General features: G+C 33.3%; 1 protein-coding gene across 4 annotated transcripts in view; it reads right to left on the bottom strand.

Moving 5' to 3' along the window:
* Ranbp17 (RAN binding protein 17) overlaps window positions 1–16790 on the bottom strand; it is a 315493-nt gene that overhangs the window by 225926 nt on the left and 72777 nt on the right. For all 4 annotated transcript variants that reach the window (XM_005376323.1, XM_005376325.1, XM_005376324.1 and 1 more), the window contains exon 14: window positions 9552–9687. In XM_005376323.1, the coding sequence (XP_005376380.1) occupies window positions 9552–9687 (136 nt within the window). The remainder of the gene's footprint in view (window positions 1–9551; window positions 9688–16790) is intronic.

The raw sequence follows: 16790 nt of genomic DNA, 5'->3' as shown, positions 1-16790 counted from the left end.
CTCCATTCTGAGCTACATCCCTAGCCCCACCCCGCCTTTTTATTGGGAACAGGGTCTTGCTAAAATGCTACAATGTGCAGGCTGGATTTGGAATCTCCTGCTTTACCCGGTCAGAGCACTGGGATTAGAGGTATGCAACATCACTTCATTTTATGGTTAACTTTTTAACAACTGGCAGACCGTTTTCCAAATTGGCTGCACTGTTTTATATTCCTTCCAGCAACATATGAAGGTTCCTTTTTCTCTATATTCTACCCAACACTTGTTATTAAGTCTTTTATTAAAATCATCCTAGTCAGTAGATAGTAGCATCTCTCTGTAGTAGAACATAAACTTCCCTGTTTAATAACGGTGATTACCTTTTCATGTTATTGGCCATCTGTATATCTTCTTTGGCAAAATGTTTATTTGGGTAGTTTTGCTCTTGCTTTTTTTTTCTCCCCAGTGCTGCAGCTGAACATAGGGCTTTGCATGAGCTAAGTGTTCTACCACTGAACTTCATCTGCACAGTATCCATTGTTCACTCTTACATTGTTTTCATTTTTGTTATAGTAATTCTTCATATATTCTATATTCAAGTATTTTTTCCCATTCTTGTGTTTTCATTTTCTTGATACTGTGCTTTGAAGGACAGAAGTTTTTCATTTTGATAAGGTCCAATGTATCTACTCTTTTGTTTGGCTGCTGTGTTTTTGGTATTGTATGCAAAAACCAACAAACCCAAAAATATTGTCCAACCCAGACTTGATCCTATGTTTCTTTTTAACAGCTTTATATTTTTAATTATGCTATTTAGGCTGATTTGCTTTGACTAATTTTTGTATAAGGTGTGAGCTAGGGGTCCAACTCTACTCTTTTGTATTTGAATAACCAGTTGTCCCAGCATCATTTATTGCAGACTAGTCCTCTGCTATTGAATTATCTTGGCACTCTTGTCAAAGTCATCTAGTGTATTAGGATTTATACCTGTACTCATCAATTTTATCTGTATTTCTATTCTTATGTTAATACCAGACTGTCTTATCATTGTTGCTTTGTAAAAAGTTTTGAAATTAGGATGCAGAACTCTTCCAATTTATTTCTTTTCCAAGGCTGTTTTGGCTATACTGGTTTTTTATTTCATATCAATTATAGGATTAGCTTGTTAATACCTGCAAAGAAGACAACTAAGATTTTGTTAAAAGTATGTGTTGGATATATACATCAATTTGCAGAGCACTGCTTCTTAACAATTAAGTCTTCTGATCCATGACCAATGTATCTTCTATCATTTGATCTCTTTTGTTTCAATATTCTTTTGTAATTTTCAGATTGTAAGGAATATACTTACATTAAATTTATTCTTAAGTGTTTAATTCTTTTATAATTATTATAAATAGAACGCTTAACTCATTTTGGGATTGTTCATTTCAAATTCATAAAATCCATTTGATTTTTTTATATTGAATTTTATTGTTGTTGAGACAGATTCTCATTTTATAGTGCAGGCTGCCCTTGACCTCACTATGTAGCCAAGCTGTCCTTGAACTCATAGCAATCCTCCAAGCCTCAGCCTCCCAAGTGCTGAGATTACAGGCATGTGCCACCACGCCTAGCTTTATGTTGTGCCTTGCACTCTTACTGGTGTTGCTTTATTGTGCAGTTACTGATGCTGTTTATTAGTTCTAATGGATCCTTAAGATGTTCTACATAGGTCGTGTCATCTGTGAACAGAGAATTCCTCCTTTCCAATCTAGATTCTATTAATAGCATTTTGTTGTTTATGCTGCCTACGCAGAACCTCCAGTACAATGTTTAATAGAAGTCCTGATACAAGCCCAGTCCTAATAGAAGCCCAGTACAACGTTCCCGATAGTAGAGAAATCACCTACACGATGTTAGATTTGGTTTGCTAGGTTTTAATATTTTTTCCAACTATATTAACAAGAGATATTGGTCTGCTTTATTTTTTGTGCTGTATCTGCACTGGTCTCATAGTATATGAGGTGAGAAGTATTTCCTTTTCTCCTGCTTGTAGGAAGCACTTATAAATAACTAGTATTTAAGTGTTTGACAGAATTCACTGGGGCGGGGGGTCACGTGGACCAGTGCTGTTCCTTGTGGGGATTCTTTAAGAACTTAATCTCTTTAGTTATTACATGCTTTTCAGATTCCTGTATTTTCCTGAGTCAGTTTCAGGAATTTGTATTTTTCTTAGAATATTTCCATTCCATATATAAGTTATCCAATTTACTTGCATTTAGTTGCTCATAGCATCCCATTATAATCCTTTTATTTCTGTAATATCAGTAGTAATGCCCAGTATTTCCTTCCTGATTTATTACAGAAATTCCTCATTTAAGAACTGAGCTCTGTCCTTGCAACTAGGTCATTAAATGAATTGGCTGCTAAATGAGTAGCTGCACATAGTATGTACATAACAATATTCAGAAGAAAGAAATAGTCAAAGGAAATACCAACTTGATGACTCTGCTTTTATTTGCATGTAATACTGCAAATAAAACATTCTTACACGTAGTACTGTAATGTAACAGAATACAAAACTACAGTAGTGTATATAAGTCAGCAAAAACTACAGCACTGTATGTACCAGACAAAACAAGATGTACCAGACAAAAAAACTTTCGAGTCTATAAACAGGATGTACAGAAATGTACAAAGAGACAGATCATAAGTAAGTAACCAGGCAGGCCTTTAAACAAGGAATATGTGTATTATGAGTTCAACTGTTTTCTCTCTCTTCCCCCGTCCTTCCTCCTCTTCCTTCCTTTTACCTTCTTCTCTTCTTTTCTCTCCCTCCCTCTCCCTCCTTCTTTCAGTCCATCTGTTTGTTGACTTTCTTGATCTTTACAAAGAACAAAGTTGAGTTTTACAGATTATTGCTAATATTTTTAATCTGTTTCTTTAATTTTCATAGTCTTCACTATATCTTTTCTTCTGCTTGCTTTTGGTAGAGTTTCTTCTTTTTCCCACTAAAGATTATAGATTTGAAATCTCTTTTCTTTCTTATCCCACTTCTATACCGAACAGTTCTGCTCTGATTTATTCATACAAATTGTATAACTGAGTATTGATTGCTTTCAAGTTACATGCATGTCTTCCCAGTCTAAGACTTTTCTTTTTACTTTGTTTATTGTGAATTTTAATCCACAGGAGCTTTAACTATTAACATAGATATAATTTATGAACTTTTAGATCTGAAGTTTGGGCTTTTATATCTTAAAAAAATACTTTCCTACTCCTATATTATTAAGATAATCTGCTTTTCATATTCTCCTCTAACGTACTCAGAATTTAGTTTTGTAAGATATAAATCATAATCCAAATTTTCATGTAGAGATAATCAAATCTCCTACCAGCATGAATTTAGCACTTTGTCTCTTACTTTTTCTATCATATTCTATTTGAAAGCATAAATGGATACATTTTATAATCTTTATTTGCCCATGTTCTCCTTTATTAAAATTTTACTGGGGAGATGGACCATACTATTTTCCTTCATATTTTTGGCCTTAATACAGAGCAGTGACTAAAAGCTACTGAATAGTAAGTAGGTATTCACAAATGGGAAAAGGCAGTAGCACATACAGTATGTGAAAACCATGTCGCAGAGTGGGATGAAGAACCAAAAGAAAAGGTTGTCAAGGTAGACAAAGTGTGACCATAAGTAGGAATTTATTTGGTAAATAAAGTGAAACCAATAAAGAAGTTTAAGTACAGGTAAAGAATGAAATGTGTTTCCTAAAGACTGGTAAAACTGAAGGTCTGATAAAGGCATGTATTATGACGATACAAAGCAATGGAAATACATACCTGGGAGAGGGAAAACAAACTTAGGAAGATAACTTGATAACCTTAAAAAGCTAAAGATATATTCATTCTGTGGCCTAACAAGTCTATTCATGTTATTTATCTTCATGAAACTCTTACACCTACAAAGGAGGACAAGTACAAGAATGTTTACTGTAGTATGGCTTGAAAAACTGAAAAACTAGAAAAAACTTAGGAGAAAAAAATGAAGTATATGATAACAGTATTATACTCTAATACATTCAATTAACTAATTACATTAATTAATTACATTAATTATTTAGAATGACATGTATTGTCTTAGTTACTGTCTCATTGCTGAGACGAAACACCCAATACTCAAAGTTTAAGGAGGAAAAGTTTATTTCAGCTCACAGTTTATAGAGGTTTCAGTCCATGATCAGCTGGCTCCAAGGCAGGGTGGCATGGCAGAGGGCAGCAAAGCAGCAAAGAAGCAGTAAGCAACAAGTGAAAAGCAACACTAGCAGCCCTCTTTCTGTATCTTATATCCAGGACACCCACCCTTAGGGCAAGTAGCACTCACATCTTTAACTCTAGTATTGTACCATGAATCAATCCCAACACCATGTCCTTGATTAAAGCATAACACACCCTAGATCCAGCCATTCCAAAAAGCTCCACCTATAACCTATGATCACGTGAGGCTTTGGGGACACATTTAGACAAACCATAATACACATCATCATGGATAAGTCACAAAAGCAGCACTGATAAAATTTCTGGGCATTCAAGCCATGTAACACTCACATGGAGCTAATATTATTTTGCATATAAATATAGGGAAACATGAAAAAAATCATGAAAAAACAATAAATGTAAGATTGTCGTTACCTTTAAGCAATATATATATAAAACAGAATTAGGACACCAAAAGGATCATTAGTGTTCAATTAAAAATACCCACATCTGGAGCAAATATAGCAAAATTTAGAGTTACCAAAGTGGGATAAGGTATTCCATCTTGCTTTCTTTTTAAAATGTTTATTGGTACCTATTTGCAGTATATTATCTCTTTCTAATGAAGAAAAGATTACTACAGCAGCTGTCTTAGTTACCTTTCCTGTTGCTAAGACAAAATACCTGACACACAGTTTAAAGGGGAAAAGGTTTACTTAGCTCACAATTTGTAGAGGTTTCAGTCCATAATCTGCTGGCTCCAAGGTAGGGTGGCATGGCAGACAGACATCACAGAGAAGAAACAGTTGATGGTAGGCAGAAGATAGCAAAAGCAAGAGGAGATGACCACAGCTCTTTCTATCCCTTGTATTTTACCCAGGCTACCTAGGGTGTGTAGAACTCATACCTTTAATTTTAGGACCCCTGATTCTAGCTTTGAACCATGAATCAACTCCTGCATCACACACTCTAGATCCAGCCACCTCTGAAAAAGCCCCACCTATGACTGCATGAGGCTTTGGGGGGACATGCAAACACAAGCCATAACAGTAGACAATATGAAAGATGGACTAGAGAGGTGAAAAAGCAAAATGTAAACAAAGAGGGAAATAGAATATTTTGAAATCCAGTGAGAAGTAACAAGTAATGATAATGAAGATAAAAAGGTAGGGAACAGGAAAAGAGTAGACCTGAGAGATGTTTAGAAAATAACATGAGCCAGGTTAGGTGACAGATTAGATACATGAAATGCAAAGAGAAATTTTGAATTCAATGTCACTCCTCCTTAAAATAGGAAAGTAGAAGGACAAAGTTTCATTAAACAGGAAATTTCTTTTCAGGATCTGTTGAGTTTGAAGGACCCATTCAATATTTAGGTGGAACAGCCAGTAGACCCCATTCCTAATCAAGTATAAAATAGGAAGCAATATAACAAAATGGTTAGAACCACAGACGCAGGAAATAGGTATCTGAATTCAAACTCAAGTTCAACCACTTAAACACTGATTGAAAGCCTCATCCATATCTATAAAAAGGGAAAAGGTTAATAAAATACTGTAACTATTTCCACTGTATTTTCTGAAAATGAAATCAGATAATGCTTGTCAAATTCTGAGCAAACTATTGAAATAGACTATTCAATAAATGCCTATTTATGAATTTTCTTTCTTATAGCATATATTTCTCACACATACATCACATAGGACTCTTCAGGGATTCCACCTTCATTCATGATGTATTTATTTGTATAAATTATACTGTTATTTATATAGAGAGATTTTTAACTAATTTTCAAGACGCTAGTAAATATCATATCTTATTTATAACTGCTGAGTAATCTGACTTAAACATAATTTTCCCACTCAAGAATACACCCTGAAAATAGTAATTGTGAGATCTAGACCCATTTCCCACAGAATTCTACTAAATATATTCAAATTAGTAAAAAGTATACAAGACACTTGCCAGACCCTCAGAGAAAAACACACATAAGGCCAAAATAGTTCTAACCAAAATTACAGTCAATACATGTTTCACTAGCAAATAAGTATAATGCACTGTAATAAATGCTAAAATAGGGGATTATACTGGTGCTATAGATGGCAGACAAAAGGAATGGTCCCAAAAATTTGAGTAGATAAAATATCTGATATGAAACATAAGGGGAAATTAACAGAGTAAGGCAGAGAAACGAGAGTTGGATTTTTTTTTAAACTACCTTTTATAAAGGCAGGAAAAATTTTGTTCTAATACCCAGAATTAGAAAATAAAACTGTTAAAGAAGTTGAAAATTTTAGTTTACACAAAGTAAACTAAAAATGCAAAGTACTTCAAATGCAAAAATGAAGTACTAAAATAGGAAGCTGATAAAATATCCACAAGAGGAAGCTTTTCTGATTTTAAAGAGAAAAGAACAGAAACAAAATAACAAAAACAAAGACAAAAACAACACAAAAACTATAAAAATGATACAGAATTTCAACACAAGATGACTGGAAATCAACAATGATTGTTGTATTACTTATTGTTATCAAAGTAGTTGCTCAGATTACCAGATATAGGCATGAAAGATTGATTAAACAATTAAACTGTTCCTTTCAATAAACCAATAGAAATCAGTAGTACAATTAGCTATCTTGTGTGTGTGTATATATATATTTCCCTTCCTTCTTTCTTCTTTCTCTCATCCCAGTTGTTTTTTCCTATTAAGCAGTTTTTTATGAGGAACCTTTTAAATCACACTCTTACAATTAAATGAGATAATGTTTAAAGGTGCTTACCACAGTCCCAGTACAAAATAAGTATGCTCTAATTGTTAAATATTATTCACATATATATCCAATACCGTTCTCTCTTTTTTTTTTTTTTTAACAAAATCTGGTAATACAACTGCCAAGAAATCATTAGCACTTACTCTTCCTTGGTTCATCTCCAGAAAAAGAGTACATACTTATCCATGGCTGTGTGTGGGGAATTGGTTTAAGGACTCCTTGTGGACACTAAAACCTGCAGATGTTCAAGTAACTTACATAAAATGACATAGCATTTGCACATAACCTGTGCACATCTTCTTGCATGATTTAAATCATTTCTAAATTACCTTTCGTATCTAATACAATGAACGTTAGCTAAACAGCTGCAATATTATTTAGAGAACAATGACAAGAAAAATGTCTCCAAATGTTCTATACAGATGCAAATTTCTTTTTTGAATATGTCTGATTTGCAGTTGGTTGAACCCAAGAAAGCAGAACCCAGTATCTACAGTACTGGTTAAATGTCTTAGAATCTGTTCTTTCATTAGTGAAATGGGAATAGTATACCAATCTTCGAGGCTTACTGTAAGGGATAAACAGGGTGCAGGGTTCCTGAAAGAGTAACAGAAATCCCCCAAAATGATTCCTACTGAGATAAGAAGATAAGTCAGAAAACTGGGATTTTTTAGTTCAGGGTTATACAACAGAAATACCTTAGAAATAAAGTAATCTTAGCACTAAATCCATAAGAGGGTAAGACGCATTCACCTTATAATGCTACACAATTTTATAATGAGAAAATCAACATCAGTTGGATAATGTGTATACTTTTCTCCAAATATATGCTTTTTCCAAAAAAGGAGAAAATAACCATCTAAAATTCGCTCATACCATCTTTAAAATTTTTTGAGAAAGAAATTGTAAATACCACTGCTCTAGAAGAATTAGTCTCATGTTAGATATTTCTTTCTAAATACTTTAAGGACAGTAATTAGAAAGCTTTTCTATTTCACATAATACTGTTCTGATTTAAAACTCAGGAATAATGAATTCTGGATTAGTAATGTTTTTGGAATGTTGGCTTTTGCAAAAGAAAAATAACAAATTCTTTCAGTACCTTAACTAAGACAATCTATCATAATTTGATTTATATTCAGCCTTAAAGTAACACATGTAGGAATTAAAAAAAGGCACTCTGTATAAATTTTATACTATGTAATGTTTGTTGGGTTTTAATTTGTCTTACTGACCATCTAAAACACTTATTTCTACTTACTTCTTTCTAATTACCTCATTCAGTAGCAGCTAAACTCTAAGAAACTTTATTGATATTAATATCACTTTGGCAATAAAATATAGTATATTTGATAAAGGTAGTATAGGATCAAGCTATAGTATTTCTTTACATAGCAAAGAAAATTATACCTGGAATAAACTAAATAATCTTGAAGTATTTTTCATTCTTTTATGTAATTATTATCAGATCATAAGTAAACTGAAGGTGAAGCTAAATTTCCTAAGATTAAGAAAGCTCAAGAGTATAAAAAATTTATTTTAGGATTTTCCAATAAGAAATCCTTTAATAACACTGGGACAAATCCAAATGAGATTAAGAATATGCTTTAAACTTCTTACAGAGGTGGTTTTTGGAAACAGTTACTATTCTAGAAAGAAGAAAACAGCAACAATATAGTCTTAGGCCCATAAATGTATTCATTTCTTAGGATCTGTTACCAAAATCCTCAGATGTTTAATTCTCTCAAATAAAATGGTGCAGTATTTGCATACAAACTACACACACTCCCTCATATACTTTAAATCATCTCTATTATAATACTTGATGCAATGTAAGTGCTATATAAATAGGTTTTACACTGCACTTTTGAGGGAATGACAAGTTCAGTACATATGGAGTTCATTTTCAAAAAATTTTCAAATACATTTGGTTGAATCCACATATGTAGAACTCACGAATAGAGAGGGCTGTTGTACAACTAAGTATTTTTACTTTAGGTTCATATAAATATACTCAATGACCTCTCAGTTGCCCCAACTCATCTAGACTTCTTGATGTTAAACTTTCAATTGTATTACAGGTTTTCCCTATTAGACTACAGTATGTCAAGTACACATCTGAATTCTCCTATCCATTATTTACCATATAAAAATGTCAACGAATGAATGGAAATATACTGAAAATCTCATAAATAAATGTGCAAAAAAGACCTCAGAATTACTGAAAGAGCAAATCTTATTTTCAATCTTGAAATACAAAAGGCAAACTCCATTAAAGAGCTTAATTTTAACTATTTAATGACTATGCATGTAAAATCAATTTGTTATTTCTCTGCCATCCAATTCTTAAGAAAAAGGTCAATGCAGGAAAAAATAAGCAAACTAATTTAACATTACATTTCAACTCCAAGTCATCATTGAGTTTGGCTAATCAATTAAATTTCTTTTGTAAAGACTAACTAAATATATTATTCAGCTCACAGCTGTTAGATGTGTACATCTTTGTTCATCTAAAATAACATTTTTAAAGAATCTCTTATAGTAAAAACCTACCTTTGAGGTTCTCTGAAGTTGATCACCAACGTATGTTTTACGAAATTGATCCAAGAACCAGAGAATTGCAAGCTCTATTTTCTCATTAGAACATTGAGGCAATCCAGTATCCATTAAAGATATAAGCTGAAAAACTCTTTTCATGAAGGGAAAAAAATGCTTCAGTACAAATTCTTGGAGAAACAAAATTAAAATACTTGTCATAAATATATAACCACTGTAAAAAGCGAAAAAACAAAAACATACAAATTTTTCAAATGTTTTTAAATCATCCAAAATTCTACCTCTGGAAGATACTATAATTTGGTCTAATTCTTTTTAGTTTTTTTTTCTAAGACATATACATATATGAATACAATCTTATATACAAACAGATATTTTACTTAAAATTTAAACATACAAATAGCAAATACATAAATACAGAATATATACATAGATGTAAATAAATATATGCATGTATTTTTAGTAAAAGTACCATTAATTTACATTTCTAAATAATTAAATATTTTAGGATCATATAACTCAAAATTCAAAAGAAAATCACAAACTATACCCATCATGTTACAACACTGTCTTAATGAATCATAAATTTTTACCTAAAAAAATCAAGTAATCTTAATAAAAATTAAACATTCCAACACTATTAGCTATTATTAGTTATCATAAAATCATAAATTTTCTAATTATTATTAGAAAATCATAAATGATATGAAGCATAAATCAAATAATTCAATCTAGCAAAAAGCCCAGTCTTAAATTTCTAAAAAAAATCCTTCAACATTATCTATTTTCATTAAAATTTTCTGGTGGGTAGCTGCCAAGTGCTTTGCACTAGCAAAGTCAGAACATTACACTAATATTTTAAGAGATAGAAGTAAAGATTGTGGAAGAAGCAAGCTCCCTTTTTAATTTGCACAAAAGCAGCTGTGCCTAGCCCTGACCCACCTCATTCCTTCTAGGGATGTGTGCTTGAAAACATAAACATTGTTAATACTTTGTGGTTAAAGACAGTCAAAGGTAGTTAAAGATACCAGGTGAAAACTGTAATATATATAGTCTTATAAAATATATTCTTATAATATAGGTATAGAAGACTCTATGTTCTCCAAACCCTTTTAATGTACACACAAAGTACATCTTGTGTATGGTTCAAAGCAGTTTTTTCCACTTTACAATGTTTCTTAAAAGATCTTTCCATGTCAGACATAAAGAGTTTCCTCAATCTCTTTTGCAACTGATAACATTCCATTATATAGAGTTTAGCATATATTTCCAAATATTCCCTTACTGACTGACACTAAGGCTGTTTATAGTTTTTTTTCCTGTGACAAAAATGCTGCAATTAATAATCTTGTATGTATTTCACACATGTACTTTTACAATATACATTTCTAAATAGCAACCTAGTAGCTCAATGTACATGCTTTTACAATTTTAATAGCTATTTTAAAATTGCCCTTCATAGAAATTAAAACAATTAGCCGTACCATGAGTCCACAACAGTATCCTGTATATATACACACAGAACGTCATTCCTGATATTATGAAATTTTAGTATTACTGGAAATCTGAAAAATGGGCTGGCATCTCTCTGTAGGATAATTTGTTTCTCTGATGTATGTGAGGATCTGTATGTCCTTTTTTGCAATCTGTTCATATCTTTCGCTGGTCTTTTCCTATCAGATTGTCCTTTATTACTGATTTCTCCAATCCTTTACACACTAGGGAACTGAACTCTGCCTATATTTGACCTTTGAAACAATTTTTATTTTTTGATAGTCTCTTAATTTTCATTATGGTCTTAAAAAAATTCTACGTGGAAGTTGTTGTTGTTGTTTGCTCATGTACAAAATTTTTATCCTTTTTTTCTTTTATAGATTTTCCATAATAGTAAGATCTCATCTGAATCTGAAGTTTTAATTTTATTTATTGCATTCCTTTTTTTTTTCCATTTTGTCAGTACTGGGGATTGACCCGAAGGCCTTCTCACTGAGCCACATCCTTAGGCCTTTTTTTTGAGACAGTCTTGCTAAATCACTAAGGCTGGGCTCTAATGTAAAATCCTCTTGAACTGGTAGGAATATAGGTGTGCCACCAAATCTGATTTTACTTCATTTTCTTTTTACACCTACCTATATGATACATTTGGATTTATTTTTAATATACAGTTTGAGACAAAGATCTAATATTTTTTCAGATGGCTATCTGTTTGCTTCACTATCATTTCTTTCTTGTATAGTCTATCTTTGTTCACCACTTTGAAATAACTGTTTTCATATGTACTAGATTAACTTAAGCAGATTGATTATTAGCTTTATTCTTTTCCATGATGGATCTCACTAAATATCTCAGTCTATTTTATTTTCTTCATAGTATTATTTTAATGGTTGTGTATTAAGGCTATGTCAAATGTAATGATACCATTTTGAATATAAACTCTTATTTCTAAATGAAACATAACTATTATCATTTCCTATACCCACAAATTCATCTAAAAACAAAATTTGCCACAGCATAAGCACTTTTTAAAAAAATGGTACATATTGTCTGTGTTAAGAACATATATTTTGACAATCATTTTATACTTTATTTTCTGTTTATGTTACTGTTTCTGTTTATGTTAAATTTTCTGTTTATGTTAAATTTTCTGTTTATGTTATGTTTTTTCAAGTACCTTTTACCTACTAAATATCTTCAATACCAGTACAATTTATGAAAGAGAACTTGCTGAAGAATTAGGTCTAAAGATTAAATTACTGTAACCATGTGTGGGTTATTTTTCTAGGGATATGTCTTTATCCTTTAATTTTGCGAGGAACAAAGCTGACTTTTAAAGTCTGTGTATTAGTCAATTAGCAGATTGTCAATATAATTTTAAATTAAATAGATACATACATCATACTTCATCTCGATCCAGGTGATTTGTCAAGTGACTTAAAGAAGATATATCTTGCTTTTAAATTCTTTATTGAGTAGGACCTCCCTTCTACTCAAGTTCTTTGTTGATTTTATGTACTTTCTGTTACTCTTATTTCCTTTTTAGAGTACAAATTCCCAAATCCAATGAAGCTCAGTGAAATCAAAATAGTTTGTTGGGGCGCCTTTACAACTCATATTAAGCTGGTAATTTGTATTCGCCTAAGAAGTAATGATATCCCAGTAGGACAGTAGGAAAGAATTCCAAGTAAGGTATAAGATCCATCTGTCAAAGAAGGTTTCATAGTTGTACAGGTTCAGTTGCAAGTGCGTGAAATCCAAAATAACAACTGCTTAAGCAATACAGGTGTTTATTTTCTCCCAAGCAAAAATCCAAGTCAGTGCTCCAGGGCTGGTTGGTACTCCTTGGTGTATCAGAGGCTTGGGTTCATTGTATCTTGTTGTTACACGTGCCTGCATAGTCACTTTATGGTCTAAGATGGCTTCTTCTTCTACCCATTCATTCTACAGATGATGCACATACCACATTCCCGTACATCCAATGGCACAGAACAGACTCCTAGACAATCTAGTAAGTGTAATCTCTATTAATAGTAGGCATTTGCCCAGCAAGACAATCAGGTCTTAAAATAAAAAAGAAGAATAAGGGTAAACAATTAGCAGTCTCTGCTACACAATGCTCCAAAGATTTGTAAGTCACCTCTGACAACTGCTTAAGACCACTGCAGTGTGCACACATGTGTGCACACACGCGTGCACACACACACACTATAAATAAATGGATATCATCAGTTTATTTATTATTTGTATTTCAAGTTTAATAAATATCCATTAAGTCAACAAATATTTAAAGGTCTACTATATGCCAAATGTATATTAGGTGTTCACAATACAACCAGAAGCAAGACACACATATATACTCAACCCTCTAAAAATCTATGACCTATTAAGGGAAAAATGATTAAAAAGGCAATTAGAATAAAGAATTACAAGTTCTATAGTAAATGTCATACAGAAAACAGAAAGTATTACTAATCATGGGATGAAATCAGGCAAAGAGACCATTACAATTTAAATCCAAGTATCTCCTAAAAGTCTAGGTTCAGAGGTGGGGCCTCATCAGATGGGGCAGATCGCATAAGATGTGACCTGAAAGGGTGCACTCTTGTCCCTGGCACCTCCCTTTACCCTCAGCTTCCTGGCTGCCATTGATCGACCAGCTCTCCTCTACCAAGCCCGTGTGCCATGCTTTTTCTGCCCTGGAGCCAACCAACCATGCACTGAATCCTCTGAAATGTGAATCAAAATAAATCTCTCCTTTAAGTTGCCCATGTTGTGTATTTTGTCCCAGTGACTGAAAAGTGACTAATACAGAAAAGGGATACTGGGAGTGAGGCTGTTGCTAACACTGTATCTGAGCACGGAGACAGTAAAGACCAGGCTCATGAGGTTCTGGTAGGAATGAAGACTGTATCGGAAACTGGACTAAAGTCCATGAATGTTACATTCTGGCCACGAATATGTCTTTATTTTGTCCACGCCCCAAGACTTTATTGAGGCTGAATTTAAAGAAAGGGAAGAGAAAGGGGTTGTAAAATGAATCAAGATGTGATACATCTGTATGTACCAATTCCCCACAATGAATGTATTTATTAAGTATCATAAACATATACTAATAAAAAAAGGAAGAAGTAAAAAATAAACATACAACCAAAATAAATAAAGATGGCAGACTAATTGATCTGGTGGAGAAAATTTCAAGGCAGCCCAATATTCATGTTGTCCCTTGTACACTGCTGGGTGCTTTCTGCCAGCTTTACAGTAAGAATCAGGAGAAAAAAAGTAGAACTCTGTGATTTGAAAAGTTTCCTGTTTCATTAGAAAGGAAGTACCTGCAAAGTTGGGGTCAAAGAGAGCACATTGTTGAAAAGATTAAAAAGAGGTCAATTAGTTTGCATCAAGATAATAGGGAAGATGACTTGAAGGAATCTCAGGAATTGGCCAGATGCCACTCACTGAAGCCCAAATGCATAAAACAATAAATTTGTTTGAAAGACTGCTTTCAGAAGAGACTCCCAGGGTACACTGCTTATTCAGTCACCTAGGGAAGTGTTTCTCTAAGTACAGCCATCCAAGCACTGAGAGGCCTCTGCAGTCATGGCTGAAGGAGGCCATTCTATTGCAGACCATGGTCCAAAGGAGCCTGGCTGTTGCTCAAGCATGTGGCAGACCTTGGTGTCATCCATTAGGTACTGTTTTTTCAGGCATGTAGAATGCTAGAATTGTGGGGCTGGGGAGACACTGACCCAAATTTCAAAGGAAGTACTGGGAGACCAGGCAATGTCCCCTTGGGAAAGCAATGTGTAAAGGTGTACAGTGATGTAAAACGTGCAGTGGAGACCCTGGTAAGCTGGAGATGCTAGGAATGTGGAATGTCTGCTGAGAAAAACTGCAGGCAGCAAGCAAGCCTACACAACATGTGGGATTCAAGGCTGTAGGGGCAGTACTACGCTCAAGCCCTTTGGAGTTCACATCTCACCACAACTTGCCCTGAGTTTTGTACATGGAGCTGCAAGATTTAATGTTTACCTGATGACTTTAATCTTGCTTTGGTCTCATTCCTTTCTAGCCTCTATTCCTCCCTTGTGAAATAAGAATGTATACTCAGTGCACTGTATGTTGCAAGTATTTAAGTTTCTTTTAGATTTTTAAAGGGGCTCACAGCTAAGAGCTTGTCTCAGAAAGACTCTGGACTTGGACTTTTCAGCAATGCTGGAAAAGTTAAGACTCTGGTTAACTGTTAGAGATGCACTCAATACATTTTTGCATAATGAGATGGACATGGGCCTTTTCAGGGGTTGGGGAGGAATGCTATAGTTTAGAACTAAACACCCGCAGAGTCTCATGCTCAGAGGTGACCTGGAGGAGTATATCCTTGTTCCCTGCTCCTCTCTTTTCTAAGATTCCTGGCTGCCACGTATCAAGCAGCTTTCCTTTACCATGCCCTTCTGCAATGCTGTTTCTGCCTTGAAGACAGCCAACCAAGTCTCATGTGAGACTTGAGACAAACAACAACAACAACAATAAATCCTTTCCTCTTTAAATTGTAAGTGTTAGGTATTTTGTCCTAGAAATGGGAAAGTGACTAATACAGAGACAATGTCAAGAAGCAGCATATGGTTCCATTTAAAGAAGGAAGAAAAACTGGCTCATTTATGAACTGAAAAATACTATAGTTTTCAGTCAGTAACAGGAGATAAGGCTAATGAGAAAGGCAGAAGTCAGATCATGAAGAGCCTGATAAGCCACTATGATTTTAATCTACAGAAAAAAAAACCATAAGAAGCAATGGAATGTCATTTCAGAGAAAGGAAAGCAATAAAATAATCAAATCTGTACTGGAGAAAGATTACTCTGGCTACAAAGAGGAAGCAAGAATCCATTTACAAGCTGAATCCCTAGTCCAGATAAAAGATGACAGGAACTAAACTGACAGAGGAGATAGAAGTAAGTGGGATAAGTACAAGGTACATTTGATGGGATCTGATGAGTATATGAATGCTGGGGAAAGAAAAAAAGGAAATATTAAGGATGACTTTCATGATCAGGCTTGGGCAACTGAGTGAATCACAGTAAGATGACACATGAAAAGAGACAGGGCTAGGAGAGGACAGAAAAGATGAGTTTAATTATTCTAACTGGTAAATATGTGCCTGTTTTTATTCCCTACTATGAAACTTCTTAGGAAGCAGTACCAGTATATACATTCCTACTTAATGATGGAAAGTTTAAAAAATGAAAAGAATACTTAACTTCCATTTTTCTAAATATGCAATGTTATCTTAAAAAGTGATACAAAGGTAAATTTTTCATTTGATTAAAATTAAAACATTTTTTAAAACTGCTAAGAACTTATATTTTCAAGGAATTTAATCTGATTTAGGAAATAAAACTTCAAAAAACTAAAAGTACATATATTAAGGTTCAAATTTTATTAAAATATGTTTTAAAGATTGGAAAGGGCATGAATTACAAAGAAAATTTTTATTCAGAATTATAGTAAGTTTATTAAACACTTAGGAATATATTTCAAAATAATAATGATGGATAATATTACAGCTACATATAATAGTTTTAAGGACTTATCAGGATGATAGTGGTGCAACAATATACTTCTAGGACCAACAGAATAGCCTGGAAAAAGACGAGAATTCTGTGTAAGGTGTAAGTGGTATTTCAAATGACTGGAAGGAGGAGTTCGCCTGAATTAATTAACATTTTCAATAGAAAAACATTAAGATG

Source organism: Chinchilla lanigera, unplaced genomic scaffold (assembly GCF_000276665.1).
Source record: "Chinchilla lanigera isolate Chin_1 unplaced genomic scaffold, ChiLan1.0 scaffold00007, whole genome shotgun sequence".
Taxonomy (NCBI): Eukaryota; Metazoa; Chordata; class Mammalia; order Rodentia; family Chinchillidae; genus Chinchilla; species Chinchilla lanigera.
The sequence above is the reverse complement of the archived record's forward strand: the minus strand, read 5'-3'. Positions and strand labels throughout refer to the sequence as shown.